Source organism: Loxodonta africana, chromosome 8, assembly GCF_030014295.1.
Source record: "Loxodonta africana isolate mLoxAfr1 chromosome 8, mLoxAfr1.hap2, whole genome shotgun sequence".
Lineage (NCBI taxonomy): Eukaryota > Metazoa > Chordata > Mammalia > Proboscidea > Elephantidae > Loxodonta > Loxodonta africana.
In genome coordinates, this window is record NC_087349.1 from 286,210 (window position 1) to 305,658 (window position 19,449).

Sequence of the window (19,449 nt, forward strand, 5' to 3'; positions counted from 1 at the left end):
CTGGGGCAGCCACATCTCACCCAGCAAAATGCACCCATGAGCTACCCCTTGTACCTCCCCCCTTCCTGATTGACCCCTGTTTTCAATCACCCCACAACCTCCAACACTTGATTCACCAGTCAGTCAACAAGTATTTCCTGAATGTTACAAAACTAGCCCTGGGCTAGACTCTGTGGTCCTCAGGGAGCTCACAGTCTAGTTGAAGGTTCAAGACACATACACACACGCACACAGGAGGCTGGAGCTAAGACAAGATGGCCCACACATGCTTGTGTGCAAGGATGCATTACAGATGGGCTATGTAGAGAGGGATGGGAATGAGGCTGGCTCAGGCTTGGCTGGGTGCAGGAGGAAGACGGCATCACAGAGCTCAGGGCAGGCTTGGGGTAGAGGCACGCTGCCCAGTGGGCTGAGGAGGCAGGCGGGATGACGAGCAGAGGAGGTGCATCCTGGGAGACTTCCTCTTCACTGACAAGGCTCAGAGCCAGAGCGAACGCTCTGCAACCAGATGGGGCCTGGTTTCCTCTAGCGTAGGCATGTGCAAGTACCAGTAGGAACCTACAAAAAACACGACAAGCAAAGATCCCAGGGCAGGGAGCGACAGACAATCCTGGCAAAAGCCCAGTCCAGATGGTATCTACCACATGGACACACAGCTCCTCCCTGCCCACACGATGCCTGACTGGGATGTGTACTTACCCAAGGGTCTCGGTAAGTACAATTAACTTCAGAAAATCTGTTTGTCATCAAAGATCTGGCCCAGCCCCAGCACTGACACCTTTTCTGATGGGGAGGCAGGTGGGCTCTCAGGTGTGAAGACAGAGGTAACTTGGCCCTGCTGTTGGCCACGTGCACCCCAGGGACACAGGGAAGCTACCCCCGGCAGCCTTTCCCTCCCTGCCCAGGACCCAGCAGGGAGAAGAGAAGCCCCCATGGTCTTCCCACCCTGGTGGCACGGATCTGGGCTGAGCTGCTAGAAATGAAGGGTCCCTCCCCACTCAGACCAAGCTCGAGCCTCCCTGCAGCATTCTCAGACATCCCAGCTTCCCTGCCATCTCTCACCAAAGCCCAGACCAGGGAGTAGTCAAGCAGAAAAAGGATCACAAAGCCAGAGAAGAGCAACTCAGCTCAGGAACCTCCAGCAGTGTTTGCAGGAGGGAACTAAGGTTCCAGAAACCTGGCGTGTTGATAGTTGGCTCTGGTAGAGGGGACTGGTGAAAAGGGTTCCCTCCTCGGATTCTTTATTCCTGAACCGGGGGAGTGAAAGGGAAGACACAACAGGGCTTCATTCATGAAATTGCTTGTAAATTTTGAATGTAAAGGAGTGTGCCTTTTTCTGGGGAGAAGGCTCTAGCCTTCGTCAGATTTTCAAAGGGCTTTGTGACCCTGAAGGTGCTGAGAGCCTTGATTTGAAAGAAAACGAAGACTTCAAGCTCAAGTTCATGTTCAGGAGGCTCTGCCTCTGCCCAGTTCTGCTGCAAGGCTGTGTACCCCACACAGGAATGGGGACCCCACAGGGCACAGAACCGCCTCCCAGCTCCAGCTCCTTCTGGCCTTTCTGTGGTAGGAAGTGTCCTCATACCAAGTGCTGGCCAGGCCCCATCTGGAACCCACTGGGCTCTGAGGTCCTGCCTACTCCATATCTGTTCACAGAAAAAAAAAAGAGAAATGAAGGGTCAGGTCAGGAACCAGGAGGGGGCAGTCAGCTGGTTCACCCTGGGTCAATGCAGTCCTCTAGGCCCCCACCAAGAACTACATGGACAGTCAATCCCTTTGCAGGTAAGTCAACAGGGCTTTCCCAGGCCCCAGTTTAAGCTCTTATCTTCTGCAACAAAGGACTGGTCTTCATGACCTCGAAGCACCGAGGAAGAGCAGGGAGGGAAGGAACTGGCACTCTGAGCTGAGGCCTGACTGCTCCCCCTGGGACAGGAGAGGGGTGACCCTTGGGTGCCTCTCGAAGCACTGGTTCCAGACCTGCAGCCTGCAGGCTTCCTTCTGAACCTCTGGTGGACATACCACATCCCCTCAGGCACCCAGACCAAGGAGCAATGCCCCCACTCCTACCATATGGCCTACAGTCCTACTCCTGTACCCACCAGCTCCACTTGCCCACCGGTGAGAGCCACTCTTGAGGACAGGAGGCGCAGCCGAAAGGGTCTGCGGCCCCAGAATCCACGGCCCGGTCCTGCATCGGCTGCAGCACTAAGTACCACGTGCAACCTGGGGTCAGAGGTCCTGGGTACCAGTGTGGCTCACTTTCCTCACATGTGACGGTCGTGACGTAAGAGCCTCCACAATCGGACCTGTCCTTCCACACTCTGCTCTTCCAAGGACACCTAATCACCCTGTTACAGCACCTATCACCAGGGAGTGAGCATCACTTGTCCACACCCCCCATACACACTCCTGCGTGAGCGCCCAGGGACAAAGACCCTGACCTCCTCTGCGCCTCCCCAGAGCTGGACACAACCTCGGGCCTGCACTCAGGAGAGCTCCAGGGAGCTTTTTGGACAATGACGTTGCCCTCCCTTACCTGCAGGATGGCAAGGATGCCCTCACAGTGTCCCAGGGTGGAGAAGAACAAAAGAGTGACCAGAAACGTGAAGACCCTGGGGTCTGAAGCTGGGCCTGAGGCTGAGGCACTGGGCCCTCCCCAAGAGCGTTCTGGGAAAGAACAGCCAGTAAGAAGTTCTCTATGGAGCCCCCCACCCCTGCCTGCTAGTCTCGATACAGCTGCCCCTCCCCATTCAAGAAGAAGGGCTCTAGCGCTGCCAGTAGGGCTCACCTGCTCTGGGCGAGCTAGAGAAGGAAGCCAAAACCCGGCTCGAAGCAGCGCACTCCTGCAAACGGGCTCCTGGGTGAGGAGTGGGTGGCCCCCGGAGGCCCCCGTCCGCTTCCGGACGCGCCCCCACCCCGGGGCCGCGGGTCACAGCGCGCAGGCCCTATGCGTCGCGGTGCCGTCGGCGCCATGGCCGTGGCTGCGCTGATGCGTCTTGAGGGCGCCTTCGCGGGCGAAGCTCTTGCCGCAGCGCGCGCAGCAGAAGGGCCGCCGCTCCCCGAAGACCCCAGGGCGGCGCGGGTGCGGCGGCGGAGCGCGCGCGTGGATGCGCGCGTGGCTGAGCAGGAAGCGCGGCTCGCGGAAGCGGCGGCCACACTGCGCGCACTCGTGCGGCTTCTCGCCGCTGTGGATGCGCCGGTGCGCCAGCAGGTTCTGCTTGAGGCTGAAGCAGCGGCCGCAGTCAGGGCACGCGAACGGCCTCTCGCCCGTGTGCGTGCGCTGGTGCACCTCCAGGTTGTGCTTGACGCCAAAGGCCTTGCCGCACTCAGGGCACACGAAGGCGGTGCGGCCCGGGACCGCGTGCGCCTTCTGGTGCCGGATCAGGCTGGGCAGCTGGGGGAAGGTCTGGCCGCACAGCGGGCAGCGGTGGGGCGGTTCCTCCGCGGGCTGGTGGATGACCAGGCCGCGCTCGTCCCCCGGGGCCTCCTCCACTTCCCCGGCGGGGGACCCGCCTCCGGAGGTCACGGGCTCCGTCATGGGCACTTCCAGCGGCTCAGCAGCCCCTGGGGAGGCAGAAGCAGTGAGAGGAATCAGGCAGGGACTGCCCTCCTCCCCCAACCCTGTAAGATTTTGTTCAAGCCAGTCTTCCCGTGCTAAGATACACTATTTTCTCCTCTACCCCTAACTCACGTCTTGCTCCTCCTTTCTCAAGTGCCACCTCCTCCTAGAAGCCCTGACCCCTTGAGCCCTTCCTTAAACTATGCAGCCCAACCCTGTGGCCCTTAGCACCCTACGTGGTGGTCAGCCGTGACCGCCTCGGTCCCCCCACCAGGAACTGGTGAAAAACCAGGCCTGTCCCCACTCGGACTGGTACTTTCAGAGGCTGGCACCTCTCCGACCAGATTCTCAGGGAGGGGTGGGGACGGACACCCCAAATCTGGAGGGAAGTGTAAGGCCATCTAGTTTAAGGAGCTTTTGCAAAGCTTAAAATAAAAAAACAAAAACCCTCTAAACTTGAAAGTGACCTCGATTAAACACTAAAGGCATCATCGGCTCCTCATTTATCAAAACGAGGCAGGAGCTTAAAGGTTTTCGTCTCTGAGCCAACAGGGAGGCTGGGGGGAGGGGGTCTACGCGTCACTCTTCTTTGTATCCCCACAGCCAGGCCTGGCCCAAGACCAAGCAACCGACTCAGGGCTCAACAAGGTCGCCAGCCTGCGTCACACCCCCATTCGTGCTGGTTCTCCAAAGGGTCCCTCTTGCCCAGGGCACTGCACTCTTCTTACGTTGCTTCCCATTGTCCTCACAACAGCCCAGCTGTACCGATGGGGAAACACAGACTCAGCAAAGTCCACACACCTGCCCAAGGTCACACAGGAGCCAGAGCCAGGAATAGACCCCAGGTCTCCTGACTCTCTGCCTGGTCCTCTTTTCAGTGTGCTGCTGCTCAGCCACTGAACACCCCTCACAACACACACACACACACACCCAGCCCTCCAGAGCCAGCCATACCCAAAGGGTCCCTGCTCCTACAGGGCTACTGTCTGCGCCGCCACCACCAAGACTTGGGCTCCTGCTCCGGCAGAGAGCTGAGGCCAGCCAGAGCTGGACTACCTGCCGCCTCCCGCTTCCTACTCCACCGACCCTGCATGCCGGCCTTCCCCGGGCTTCAGATCTCACTGCTCACCACAGCCTCAGCCAACCTGTCTGCAGAGTGGGATCTCAGAGAAAGTGCCTCCTTGTTGCCCTGCCCTCAGCCAGAGATCAGGGTGGAACAGACCCTTGCCCTGGTGAAAGGGCAAGCACCACTTGCAACAGAACCTACCCACAAGTCTTTCCTAAGCAGCTGCACTGATATTTGCAAAGACAGACCATCATAGTCCCCTGGGCCAGTCTCTACTTGGCCCTGTCACTGAGCCAAGGGCCCACGGCTGTGGCCCCCGCCCCTCCCCAAGTTCCTCCTTTCCGCCCCACACTCACAGCCCAGGCTGCGCCCCCGTCTCTCCGGTCTCCAGCGGCGGCTTTTTCCTCAAGAGTCTGCGCTGCCCAGAGCAAATACGGTAACACTCCCGCAGCGACTCCCGCGGCCTTTCTTTCCTGCCCCCATAAATACGGCAAGCCTCCCGCAACGCTCTTCCTATCAAAAACTGCATTAATCAAAAGAGCTGAGCCTGCATAACCTTGCCAACTCCTGGGGCCGGAGCGACCCTGAGGAAATATGGTAAACTCTGCGTCGCAACCCCACCCCCACGAAAATACGTTAGGCCTCCCATACGGCTGCCGCAACCTACTGCACCCTTCTGCAAGGCCTGGCTGCCTTGGGGAAATAACGTAGTCCACCTCCTGCTTCCCCGCGCCCCGCCGGAGCCACACGACCCCCGATAAATACGCAATTTAGTCGCGGCACTCAGTCCCCTGAAAGGACCTGCGCAGCGCCCAGCAAATACGGTAGCGCCGCAGTGACGCGTTCCAGAGCTTTGGCCCAGATAAATACGGTAACGGCCAGCCTCGCCCGCCGTAGACCCCCGAGGGCTCCTCCCGCCGCAGCTGCCCAACAGCCCCGCGAGGCTGGGAGTCTAAACTCGCCTAAACCGGCTGACGGAATATGGGGTCCACCAGGGCCGGCCCAGGTCGGGCAGTGGGGCCGGGCGGGGGCTGGATGGGGGCCAGCGCCCTCCTCCCCCATCCTCCCACCCCAGTCATTCCCATTCAGGGTTCCCGAGGCCTTAAGTCCACAATTGGGGCATCGCCCTCTCCTCGCTCATTCAAAAGCCGGAATACTCTGGTCAGGCCAAAACTGCCCCCAACGTCTAGGCAACAGGATTTGGGGGCGCTGAAGCGCTGGTGGCACCGTGGTTAAGCGGTTGGCTGCTAACCAAAAGGTTGGCACTTCAAATCCACCAGCTGCTCCTTGGAAACCCTATGGGGCAGTCCTACTCTGCCCTATAGGGTCACTGTGAGTCGAAATCGACTCGATGGCAAAGGTTTTTTTGTTTGTTTGTTTTCCCAGGAGGTACAAAGCCTTTCCTTGCTTAAGAGAAGCAGAGCCACGTGGTAGAATGTCCCCTCCCTCTCGGGAGCTCTAGTCGAAGCATCCCATAGACGAGCTGGTGTCACAGGAGAAGCAGCCAGCTCACAGAGGGCAGGGCTGAACTCCAGCCAGCCTTAGGCTGTCAGGTAATAACGCCCCTTACCTGTGCTTCCACCTGGAGTATCTCCCCCTGTATTACACCTTTCCCACAGAGATAATCACTTGTATGATTGTCTCATTTTATAGGCGGGAAACTGAAATAAATGGGGAGCACCTAGTGATTCCCCAGAGCCAAGGCGGGGCTGGACCCCACCCCCAGCATGCCAGGCACTGCAGAGCAGACCCAGGTGTGGTGTCAGGGACCCCAAGGAATGATCCATAAGGTGCCTCAGAATTCACACAGTCCAGTCCCACCGTTTACAGTTGAAGAAATAAGCCTGAGAGGGAAAGGGGTTTTCAAAGCACTGCTGTTGGACTCCCGTGGCAGGCCTCCTGCAATAGATGGTGGGTGTGGCTCTAAGGGAAACCCTGATGGGGTAGTGGTTAAGAGCACTGACTGCCAACCAGAAGGTCAGCAGTTCGAATCCACCGGGCGCTCCTTTGAAACTCGGTGGGGCAGTTCTCTTCTGTCCTGTAGGGTTGCTATGAGTCGGAATCGACTCGACAGCAATGGGTTCAAATGAACGGGTGGCTCTAAGCACCTTGGGCCCCCTGAGGCTTTGTGGGTGCTCAGCTGTGTGGACAGAACCCCAGAGGGGTCTGCTGGGCAGGAAGGACAGTTCTTTCCTCCCTACATCAGGACCCTGCTTCTAATACCACCAGATAGGACCCCCCACGCTGCTCCCCACATGACTGCACCCAGTTACGTGATACTCATAAGCCAGACACCCAAAGGACACTGGTGTTTAAAACAGGGCAGCAGGGAAGCCCAGAGGGACGAACCACCAGGATGGACGTTTGCCCCGATCCAGGGCCAAGTGTAGACTGAGTGTGGCTTTGGCATCAGACCCTCATCGCTATGGGTTGTAACCCTCCCCTGGACCTGGGATGTCTGACCGAGGAACAGGCACAGCAGCCACACCCCAGTTCGCCAGCTCCTGCAGACGCTGTCATCTGCCAGGGCAACCAGCCTTCCCCTCTTCTGCAAGCCATGAGAGAAATGGGACAATCAGAAATGACCAGCTTTCTAAAAGTCAGATATAGCCATGTTTTTAGCAGCATTTTATATGTAGGCCAGGAGCCCTGGTGGCACAGTGGTTAAGCACTCAGCTGCTGTTATGGATTGCCTTGTGTCCCCCAAAAATATGTGGCAACTTGGCTAGGCTATGATTCCAAGTATTGTGTGGTTGTCGACCACTTTGTGATCTGATGTGATTTTCCTATGTGTTGTAAATCCTAACCTCTATGACGTTAATCAATGGCACTGGGTTTTCTTTTTTTTGTATGATGTTAATAGAACCCTTGAGGTACAGTGCTTAAGAATTACAGCAAGCTACTGCTGCTAGCCAAAATGTCTGCAGTTCGAATCCACCTGCTGTTCCTTGGAAACTCTATGGGGCAGTTCTACTCCGTCCTGTAGGGTCGCTATCAGTCAGAATCAACTCAACAGCAATGGGTTTTTGGATGATGTTAACAAGGCAAGATTAGAGGCAGTTAATGAGGCAGGACTCAATTCTCAGAATTAGGTTGTATCTTGAGTCAATCTCTTTTGAGATATAAAAGAGAGAAGCAAGTAGAAAGGAAAGGGACCTCATTACCACCAAGCAATAAGAGCCTGGAGCGGAGCGTGTCCTTCCGCCCCGGGGTCTCTGCCCTGAGAAGCTCCTAGACCAGGGGAAGGCAGATGACAAGGACCTTCCTCAAGAGCTGCCAGAGAGAGAAAATGTTCTCCCGGAGCTGGCACCCTGAATTTGGACTTCTAGCCCCTTAAACTGTGAGAGAATAAGTTTGTTAAAGCCATCCCCTTGTGGTATTTCTGTTATAGCAGCACTAGACAACTAAGACAACTGCTAACCGAAAGGTCAATGGTTTGAACCCACCAGTCACTCCATGAGAGAAAGACGTGGCAGCCTTGGAAACCCTATGGGGCGGTTCTACTCTGTCCCACAGGATTGCTGAGTCAGAATCAACTCAACAGCAGTGGGTTTCGCAGTGGGTTCTAGGTAGGTGGCGCCAAAACAAAAGGAGAGGACATAGCTCAGGGATGGGGTAGGAGGCAGAGACAACCTCAAACTCTGAGAGGCCTCCATTCTCTTCTCTGCACCAATTTGGCTGAGTCTTGGCTTCTCTGGTTTCATATGCATCCCCTTGCCCCCCTGTGCTGTGGGGACACAATAGATGTAGGAAGGTGGAGATATTCTGCAAAGGCACAGTTATGGCCAGCTCGGTTATTGTCAACACCCTGTGAAGCCCATGTGACAGCTGGACTCTAACAAAACTGTGGCCTAGGATTTGGCTCCTGAGTGGGCAGAGGGCTCACAGCTCATTGGGGTCCGGCTCTGGGTTCACCCAGCACAAACGGACAGAATGCCTGACCTGTGGGCCTTCCTGCTTTCTGCTCCAGAGTGCTGCCCATACAGAGACCATGCTTGCTGCCTGGCCACCCCAGCTTCCTCCTGCCAAGCCATCCCATGTCCCTCTTGTCTGGGGGGGGTGTCATTGGGGCTGGACAGTGACCCCACTATGCATCCCCAAAGCACCTTGTGCTGACCTCATATCCCCACTTCAGAGGGCAGGGCTGTTTTCATTTAGCATCTCTGGATCCCAAGCATCCAGAGCGTAACAGGTCTTCAGTACATGTCTGTTGGATGACTGGGAGCACATCTACAAGCTGCATCTGATGGCCTCTCAGCCGCCTCGTGTGCGGGTGTGTAAGGAGGGAGGAGCCACAGACCTATGGAGGTGTAGAGCTCTGGGTACAAGATTGCGTCTGCTCCAAAGTTCCCTTTCCTTGGAATTAAAACCCAGACGTGACCCACGACATCAATTCGGCCAAACCCTAAGCTTGAAGTAGAACTACTGGACACTGAGGACGTTAACTCTTCATGGGAACAGAGCTTCATATGGGGCAAGCACAGTGAAGTGAAAGCAAGGAGACAAAAATGCTGCACACGTTTATGAAAATAATGGGACTAGCTGCCGTTTGTCAAGTGTTGCTGTGTGCCAGGCACACTATACACTTTACACAGGCATACATAGGCCCAGGGTCCAATGCCTTAAACGGCACAGCCATAATTTAACCCCAGGACTGTCTGACTCTAGCCACTATTCCCCTCATGATGGAAGGTCTCTCTAGCTTTTGGGCCTGGGTGAAGTGTGGGGGAAGACAACATTTCTAGCTTCTTGCCATTGGGAGCATCATTCCTTCAACACCGCACTGTCCAATCACCGTATATTCAATATTCTTCACGAACATGACAATTCAAAGGTGTCAATTCTTCAGTCATCCTTGTTCATCATCCAGCTTTCACAAGCATATAAGGTGATGGAAAACACTGTGGCTTGGGTCAGGTGCACCTTAGTCTTCAAGGTGAAATCTTTGGAGAGGTCTTTTGCAGCAGGTTTGCCCAATGCAAAGGGTCTTTCGATTTCCTGACTGCTGCTGCCATGGGTATTGATTGTGGATACAAGTAAAATGAAACCCTTGACAACTTCGATCTTTTCTCCATTTATCGTGATGTTGTTTATTGGCCCAGTTGTGTGGATTTTTGTTTTCTTTATGCTGAGGTGCAATACATACTGAAAGCTGTGGTCTTTGATCTTCATCAGTAAGTGCTTCAGGTCCTCTTCACTTTCAGCAAGCTAAGTTGCATCATCTGCATAACACAGGTTGTTAATGAGTCTTCCACCAATCCTGATGCCCCGTTCTTCTTTTTAGAGTCCAGCTTCTCGGATTATTTACTCAGCATACAGATTGAATAGGTATGGTGAAAGGATACAACCCTGACACATACCTTTCCTGATTTTAAAACACACAGTATCCCCTCGTTCTATCTGAATAACTGCCTCTTGATCTATATACAGGTTCCTCATGAACTCAATTAAGTGTTCTGGAATTCCTATTTTTGCAAAGTTATACATAATTTGTTATGCTCCACACAGTCAAATGTCTTTGCACAGTCGATAAAACACAGGTAAACATCTTTCTGGTATTCTCTGCTTTCAGCCAGGATCCATCTGACATCAGCAATGATATCCCTGGTTCCACATCCTCTTCTGAAACCAGCCTGAATTTCTGGCTGTTCTCTGTCGATATACTGCTTCAGCCATTTTTGAATGATCTTCAGCAAAATCTTACTTGTATGTGATATTAATGATATTGTTTGATAATTTCCACATTCAGTTGGATCACCTTTCTTGGGAATTGCCATAAATATGGATCTATTCCAGCCTGTTGGCCAGGTAGCTGTTGTCCAAATTTCTTGGCATAGACAAGTGAGCACTTCCGGTGCTGCATCCACTTGTTGAAACATCTCAACCAGTATTCTGTCAATTCGTGGAGCCTTGTTTTTTGCCAATGCCTTCAGGGCAGCTTGGACCTCTTCCTTCAGTACCATCGGTTCCTGATCATATGCTACCTCCTGAAATGGTTGAACATCAACCAGTTCTTTTTGGTATAAAGATGAAGAAATTAGAGATTTTTACCAACTTCTATAGCCTGAAATTGATCGAACATGCAAACAGGATGCTTTGATAATTACTGGTGACTGGAATGCAAAAGTTTGAAACAAGGAAAGATTGGTAGTTGGAAAATATGGCCTTGGTGATAGAAAAGATGCCAGAGATTGCGTGATAGAATTTTGCAAGACCAACGACTTCTTCATTTCAAATACCTTTTTTCACCAACATAAACGGCGACTATACACGTGGACCTCACCAGGTGGAATACACAGGAATCAAACTGACTACATTTGTGGGAAGAGAAGATGGAAAAGCTCAATATCGTCAGTCAGAACAAGGCTCAGGGTTGACTGCAGAATGGACCATCAGTTGCTCATATGCAAGTTCAAGTGGAAACTGAAGAAAATTAGAACAAGTCCATGAAAGCCTAAGTATGACCTTGAGTATATCCCACCTGAATTTAGCGACCATCTCAAGAATAGATTTGATGCATTGAACACTAATGACTGAAGACCCGATAAGCTGTGGAATGACATCAAGGACATCTTACATGAAGAAACTAAGGGGTCATTAAAAAGACAGGAAAGAAAGAAAAGACCAAAATGGATGTCAGAAGAGACTCTGAAAGTTGCCCTTAAACATCAAGTAGCTAAAGCAAGTGAAAGAAATGAAGTAAAAGAGCTGAACAGAAGATTCCAAAGGGCATTTCAAGAAGACAAAGTAAAGTATTATAACGACTTGTGCAAAGACCTGGAGTTAGAAAATCAAAAGGGAAGAACACGCTTGGCATTTTTCAAGCTGAAAGAACTGAAGAAAAATTTCAAGCCTCGGGTTGCAATATTGAAGGATTCTACGGGGAAAATATTAGATGATGCAGGAAGCATCAACACAAGATGGAAGGAACACAGAGTCACTAAACCAAAAAGAATTGGTCGACGTTCAACCATTTCAGGAGGTACCACGTGATCAGGAACCAATGGTACTGAAGGAAGAGGTCCAAGCTGCCCTGAAGGCATTGGCAAAAAACAAGGCTCCACGAATTGACGGAATACCGGTTGAGATGTTTCAACAAATGGATGCAGCACCGGAAGTGCTCACTTATCTATGCCAAGAAATTTGGAAGACAGCTACCTGGCCAACAAACTGGAATAGATCCATATTTATGGCAATTCCCAAGAAAGGTGATCCAACTGAATGTGGAAATTATCAAACAATATCATTAATATCATATGCAAGTAAAATTTTGCTGAAGATCATTCAAAAGTAGCTGTAGCAGTATATCAACAGGGAACTGCCAGAAATTCAGGCCGGATTCAGAAGAGGATGTGGAACCAGGGATATATATCATAGCTGATGTGTTTTAGTTATCTAGTGCTGCCTAACAGAAATACCACAAGTGCATGGTTTTAACAAAGGGAAATTTATTTCCTCACAGTAAAGTAGGCTAAAAGTCCAAATTCAAGGCGTCAGTTCCAGGGGAAAGCTTTCTCTCTGTCGGCTCTGGAAGAAGGTCCTTGTCCCCAATCTTCCCGTGGTCGAAAAGCTTCTCAGGCACAGGGACCCCGTATCCAAAGGACACACTCTGCTCCTGGTGCTGCTTTCTTAGTGGTATGAGGTCCCCAACTGTCTGCTTACTTTCCTTTCCTTTTATCTCTTGAGAGATAAAAGGTGATGCAGGCCACGCCCCTGGGAAACTCTCTTTACCTTGAATCAGGAAGGTGACCTGAGTAAGGGTGGTGTTACAATCCCACCAGAATCGCCTTTAGCATAACATTGCAATCATAAAATGGAGGACAACCACACAATACTGGGAATCATGGCCTAACCAAGTTGACACATATTTTGGGGGCGACGCAATTCAATCCATGACATTCCACCCTTCGGCCTCCCAAAAATCACATCCTTGTAACATGCAAAACATATTCACCCCGTCGCATTATGGCAAAATTCTTAACTCTAAATCCAAAAATTCCTCTTCATCTGTGAAATCTAGTATACAAGTTATCTGTTTCCAATGGTACAAGCTAGACATTTCCATTACAAATGAGAGAAACTGAAGGGAAAGAAGGTATAACAGGCAACAATCAAGTCAGCAGAACACATTACATTAGCCCTTAAGGCTTTAAAACTAATCCTCTGTTCTCTGAGACAATTGACACAATGGCCCTGCCCTCCAGACTCTAGGCATTGGCCATACTCTCCAGATTCTGAATGGAGGCCCCTCAACCCTGGGCTTCACCTCTGCCTTCCAGGCCCACTGGGACAGCAACTCTGCTCCCTCGGCTTTGGGTGCACCATTCTCCTAGTCCATCTGAGTGGTAACTCCCCTCTTAGGAACACCAGAGGCTACGGCTCCACCCTTTGAAATCCCAGAGGTCCTGGCCCATACCTTTTGAGACTGAGGCAGCTCGGCTTCTTGTGTTCTTTGTCTCTTTAGCTTCTGGTTCCTGGTTTCTTGGCCTCTCAGCTCTTCAGGCCTCATGCCCACATCTGTCCTGCTTGCGGCAAGTGTTCCAAAGCTCTGTAACTCCACCAGTAAGTGCCCAGAGGCACCCTACTCCACCAGGAAGCCTCCTGCACACAGGCACTCAGCTCTCTGGCTCCATGGGTCGGCAAGCCTAGCTCCACTGATAAGTGCCTGGAGGCACCCCGCTCTGCCAGGAAGCCTCAGGCGCACAGGCACTCAACTTTCTCGCTCAGTGGGCCGGCTCCAGTACCCTGTCACGCTGGTCTCCTGGTTCTGCTGCTTCTAATTCTCTGCTGTTGCTGCTCCTCTGCCGCTGCAGGTTCTCTGCTGCGCTGGTGCTCTGCCGCTGTCGCAACTCTATCCATTCAGTTTCAAAACTGCTTCCACATTTTAGGTTCTGTTAGAGCAGCATCCCACTCTCTTGGTACCAAATTCTGTTTTAGTTACGTAGTGCTGCCACAGCAGAAATACCACAAGTAGATGGCTTTAACAAAGAGAAATTTATTTTCTCACAGACTAGTAGCCTAGAAGTCCAAATTCAGGGTGTCAACTCCACCGGAAGGCTCTGGAAGAAGGTCCTTGTCCTCAATCTTCCCATGGTCAAGGAGCTTCTCAGGCACAGGGACCCCAGGTGCAGAGGACACGCTCTGCTCCTGGTGCCGCTTTCTTGCTGGTATGAGGTCCCCAACTCTCTGCTTGCTTCCGTTTCCTTTTATCTCTTGAGAGATAAAAGGTGGTGCAGACCACACCCCAGGGAAACTCCCTTTACCCTGAATCAGGGAGGTGACCTGAGTAAGGGTGGTGTTACAATCCCACCCTAATCCTCTTTAACACAAAATTACAATCACAAAATGGAGGACAGCCACACAATACTGGGAATCATGGCCTAACCAAGTTGACACATATTTTGGGGGGAACACAATTCAATCCATAACATGTCAGATGGATCCTGGCTGAAAGCAGAGAATACCAGTAAAGATGTTTACCTGTGTTTTATTGAATGTGCAAAGGCATTTGGCTGTGTGAATCATAACAAATTATGTATAACTTTGCAAAGAATAGGAATTCCAGAACACTTAATTGAGCTCATGAGGAACCTGTACATAGATCAAGAGGCAGTTGTTCGGATAGAACAAGGGGATGCTGCGTGTTTTAAAATCAGGAAAGGTACGTGTCAGGGTTGTACCCTTTCACCATACCTATTCAATCTGTATGCTGAGCAAATAATCCGAGAAGCTGGACTCTAAGAAGAAGAACGGGCCATCAGGATTGGTGGAAGACTCATTAACAACCTGTGTTATACAGATGACACAATCTCGCTTGCTGAAAGTGAAGAGGACTTGAAGCACTTACTGATGAAGATCAAAGACCACAGCCTTCAGTATGGATTACATCTCAACATAAAGAAAACAAAAATCCTCACAACTGGACCAATAAGCAACATCATGATAAATGGAGAAAAGATTGAAGTTGTCAAGGATTTCATTTCACTTGGATCCACAATCAACACCCATGGAAGCGGCAGTCAAGAAATCAAAAGACGCATTGCATTGGGCAAATCTGCTACAAAAGACCTCTTTCAAGTGTTGAAAAGCAAGGATATCACCTCAAAGACAAAGGTGCACCTGACCCAAGCTATGGTATTTTCAATTGCATCGTATGCATGTGAAAGCTGGACAATGAATAAGGAAGACAGAAGAACTGATGCCTTTGAATTGTGATGTCGGTGAAAAATATTGCATATACCATGGACTGCCAGAAGAACAAACAAATCTGTCTTGGAAGAAGTACAACCAGAATGCTCTGTAGAAGCAAGAACATTGAGACTACGTTTTACATACTTGGACATGGTGTCAGGAGAGATCAGTCCCTGGAGAAGGACGTCATGGTTGGTAAAATACAGGGTCAACGAAAAAGAGGAAGACCCTCAACGAGATGGATTGACACAGTGGCTGCAACAATGGGCTCAAACATAAAAACTATTGTGGGCATGGCACAGGACCGGGGAGTGTTTTGTTCTGTTGTACATGGGGTCGCTATGAGTTGGAACCAAGTGGACAGCACTAAACAATAACAACAGTAACATGAAGGACTGACACCCAAAGATTTTGAAGAAATCATTGATGGGCTCAAAGCTGGCAAAATTCCAAAACCTGGGCCAAGTGGACGGTTCTCTTGTAAGCCAGCTGGTAGTCTTCCCTCTGATTGAACCACCCAAAGGACTTGGTTTTGGTGTATAAGCAGGATTTTCATTTATAATCAACTGTTCATATGTCATATGTCACTGGAGAAATAAAATATGTCTCTCCCATCTACAAAAAAAAAAAAAAAAGGATACAAATCCTTTAAGATTTTGCTTTATCTGTGGCTGTTTGCCGTTCCCCTAAAAGGCCCCTTAATCGCACCATGCTCCAGAGTACTGTGGACAGTAAAGCACCAGAATAACCAGTCTGACCATCTCTGATTTAATGGCATGCCTCCTCCTAAATATTCTGACCTGGTTTCATTATTTTAAAAGGAAAAGGAAAGAAGACTGATGTTGATGATGCAATGCCAGCCTTGGAGAAGCTTGTGGCTGTGGCAGCAGAAGAAGCTCAGCCCAGCAGGAGACCTGGGACCTGCAACCAATTTTCAACGACCTTGGTGGACACATCATACCACCCCCAACCCCTCTCCTCAGGTGTCAAGTATTGATTTTTCAGATGAGATGAGATAATGGACAAGCCTGGTTATATACTGTCCAGGCCATGTGTGTATAAAATGATTTATTCCATGCAGGCCCATGAGCTCTTGGGTGGGCATATCTCACCCGCCTTGGCCTCAGGTTCAACCCTGTCACCCGTGTGACCTAACACATCTGTTTGTTAGAGGCCAGTCCCTGGGGTCAGGGAATGGCATTTTGATGAATTTGCATGGGGAGAAAAGCTGCCCCATTAACTCTCATTAGCCCCGTTAACCCCAGGTCCCACCAGTACAGCTGTGTGATTGACCTTGTCCTTAAACAGGTCACTTATGGGCGATGACCCTGACACCCATGGAGCTCTGCAGTGTCTGCCTGTCCACCTACTCAGGCACTTGGCTCCAAAGGGCTCTATCCTCAAATGTCCCGGCCCTCCAGCCCAAGAACAAGTGGCAGCACGCAGGAATCCTCCTCAAGGAGGCAGCTTGCTGGGCTCCAAGCCTTCCCCATGGTCAAAGTGGGTCTGGATGAGATCCAGGGCACTCACCCCCTGGCAGGCAGGCTGGTGGGCTGCAGGGAGTTAGGCAGGCACACATGGTGGAGCGGGTCAGAGACATCCTGAGAGCTGAGTTATCCCACAGGGGCCAGTGCTGACCTACCTTGCCCAGCTCAGCTCCTGATGGGGAACTGGGCAGGGCATGAGAAGATGGGGTATTGGAGAGCAGGGTATGGGACAGGGTGTCAGAGGATGGGTTATCAGAGGAAAGGGCATGGGATGGGGTGTCGGAGGACAAAGTGTAGAACACGGCATCAGGAGCCCTGAGTTCTAACCTGCCCCAGTCCTGGGTCTCCTAGGTATGCTGGGATGGCCAAAGAAGCCTGTGGGCCCTCACCACCACTTCCATGTGCCCTTTGGGAAGACCACAACAGTTAAAGCTTTTATCAGGTGGAGAAGATTAAACAAGATCTGAATAGGTGATGGGAAGCCAGGCTGAGCCCCGGCAGCTTCCGGGGACAGCAGCCCTGAGTCCAGAGAAGAATTCTGGCCCCTAACAGGGTGGACCGGTGGTGCAGATCTCCTTTTACAGAGCCACACTGGCCCCTCTTCCTCCCACTTCCCAGCTATCAGATGCTGGTGCCCCCACACCCACCTGCCATCCCCTCCTCCCATCTGGGAAGACCCTGTCCAAGGCCATGACCTGGTCTAGAGCCCTGGGTTTTCTCTAGGTAGCCAGGGCCTCAGTGACACCACCTTGAGGGTGTGAGGGGTGACCTCTGGGTAGCTGTAAATTGAGGAACTACATGGGAAGAAGACAGAAAGCTGATGTGGAGAAAACACTGTCCCCAGGCCCCAGCAAGAACTGGGGCAGGAGTCACTATGCTCACACAAAGGCACCTTTCCTGTCCTAGGGCAATAGGTCCCTGGGAGAACAAAGACCCAGTGTTCAAGGGGGGTTTAGAAAGGACCACAAGACTATGCAGAACAGTCAATCCTTCATTTTCTTTCCGAAACCCTGGGGCTGGTGAGGGTCCCATCAGGCAGGCACAGGCGGCAATCCCCAAGCCACCAAACCTCAGCTGAGACCACCCCTCATGCCCTGGCCCTACCTACCACACAGACCAGTGCTGAGCAGACCCAGCACCCAGGGCAATGGGCAGTGGGGTACTCAGGGCTGGAGTGCCACCTAACCATTCATCCTCCCCAAAGCATCTGTCCAGAGGCCACTAAGCACCAGACACTGCTCCGGGCACTGGGGCTATGCTTTCCCCTCCCCAGACAGCTCTGGCTTCCAGTCCTTGGTGTCTGTCTTAGACTTGAGTAGCATCTGACTGAGTTGCATCCTGCATGCAGGCATGTGACTGCCATCCTACCTGCCCAGACCTGGGCCATTTCTTGCCAGGGACCCCACCTGAGTGGGTGCAGAGGGAGGGCCTAACACGCTGGGCTCCGGGGGCAGGACGCCTGGTCTTCCAGGCCTCCTCTCTGGGCCTCTGGGTTCCTGTTTTCAGGCCTGAGAGCTTTGAGGAGCTGCCTTTGATGGAGTCTCACCCCCTGGGGCTCTGAAAGGCCCTGGCCATTTCCCACACATCCTGCTGTCTATCAAAGCACCTCCTCCTTGGAGCGGGGGACCGTGGCCAGGGCTCCCCGGTGAACTCGCTGGTGCTTGAGCAGGTGCTGCTTCTGACGGAAGCCCCGGCCGCAGACAGCGCACAGGTAGGGCCGCTCGCCGGTGTGGTTGCGCCGGTGCCGCGTCAGGTTCGGCTTCTGGCTGAAGCGCCGGCCGCACTCGGGGCAGGGGTAGGGGCGCTCGCCCGTGTGGATGCGCCGGTGGATGGTGAGCGCGGACCACCAGGAGAAGCTCTTGCCGCACTCGCTGCAGATGAACTGGCGCGGCTCGCCAGGCGCGGCCAGGCCCCCTTGCCCCCCGCCCCACGTCCCAGCCCCCCGCGACCGCTGTGGCTGCGCGGAGAGGCCCCGGGGGGCCTCGGACTGCCGCGCAGAGCCCGGCCCCGGGTCCCCACCCGCTACAGTGGAGGCGTGGGCGCGCTGGTGGGCCCGGAGTGCCCCCCGGCTGGGGCAGCTCTCTCCGCAGCGGGGGCACACGGCGGCCTTTGGGGCAGCCAGGTGTGTGCGCTGGTGCTTCAGCAGGTGCTGCTTCTGGCGAAAGCCGCGGCCGCAGTCCAGGCACCGATGGGGCCGCTCGCCGGTGTGGTTGCGCCGGTGCCGCGTCAGGTTCGGCTTCTGGCTGAAGCGCCGACCGCACTCAGGGCAGGGGTAGGGGCGCTCGCCCGTGTGGATGCGCCGGTGGATGTTCAGGGAGGACCACCACGGGAAGCCCTTGCCACACTCACTGCAGATGAACTGGCGCGGCTCGCAGGGCCCCGGGGTCACGGTGACTGCGGCCTGGGGCCTCGGCCCGCCCCACCACCCTGGACACGGCCCCGGCCAGGCCCATTCGGGGGCACCTTGCGGCGCCGGCCGGAGGCAGTGAGCCTGGTGGGCCGCTGTGCCCCTGAGAAGCTTCTGCCGCGCAGCCCCGGCCAGCTGGCGGTCTCGGGCGTGGGCGCGCTGGTGGGTGCGGAGGCCCACCTTGTGGCGGAAACAGCGAGCGCACTCGGGACAGGCGTGGGCGGCGGGGCGCGAGTGCGTCTTCTGGTGCTTCAGCAGGTGCTGCTTCTGGCTGAAGCGCCGCGCGCACTCGGGGCAGCAGAAGGGCCGCTCGCCCGTGTGGTGCCTCTGGTGCCGCACCAGGTTCGGCTTCTGGCTGAAGCTCTTGCCGCACTTGCTGCAGAGGTACGGCTTCTCCCCGGTGTGCGTGCGCTGGTGGATCTTCAGAGACGACCACCAGCTGAACCTCTTCCCACAGTCCAGGCACACACAGTGGCCCTCAGAGGCAGAGGGCGGGGCGTTCGGCGGGGCAGACACCGCTGCTGGAGCCTGGCCTGCCCGCCCCCTGTCCTGCTCAGGGGCAGGGGCCCACCTGGGACCCCCATTCTCTTCCTCTCTCCCCAAGGTGCAAGGTGTCCCCGTTGCTTGGCATGGTGGGAAGCTCTGGTGCTGCTGGAAAACGTTTTCCTTGTCTCTCTCTGAGAGCACGGCTTGGGGCTCCAGCCTCTCCTGCTTCATCTTCACCCCCAGCCCATCTCCTGCC

General features: G+C 53.4%; 2 protein-coding genes across 2 annotated transcripts in view; both read right to left on the reverse strand.

Moving 5' to 3' along the window:
- Positions 1-2,926: 2,926 nt before the first annotated feature.
- Positions 2,927-3,535, reverse strand: LOC135232280 (gastrula zinc finger protein XlCGF49.1). Its single transcript, XM_064290348.1, has one exon. The coding sequence runs from the start codon at positions 3,533-3,535 to the stop codon at positions 2,927-2,929; it is 609 nt and encodes a 202-aa protein (XP_064146418.1).
- A 13,738-nt stretch (positions 3,536-17,273) lies between these two features.
- Positions 17,274-19,449, reverse strand: part of ZNF775 (zinc finger protein 775) — a 29,465-nt gene continuing 27,289 nt past the window's right edge. The window contains exon 2 of the mRNA XM_064289553.1: positions 17,274-19,444. Within this exon, the coding sequence (XP_064145623.1) occupies positions 17,898-19,424 (1,527 nt within the window). The 5' untranslated portion in view covers positions 19,425-19,444 and the 3' untranslated portion in view covers positions 17,274-17,897. The remainder of the gene's footprint in view (positions 19,445-19,449) is intronic.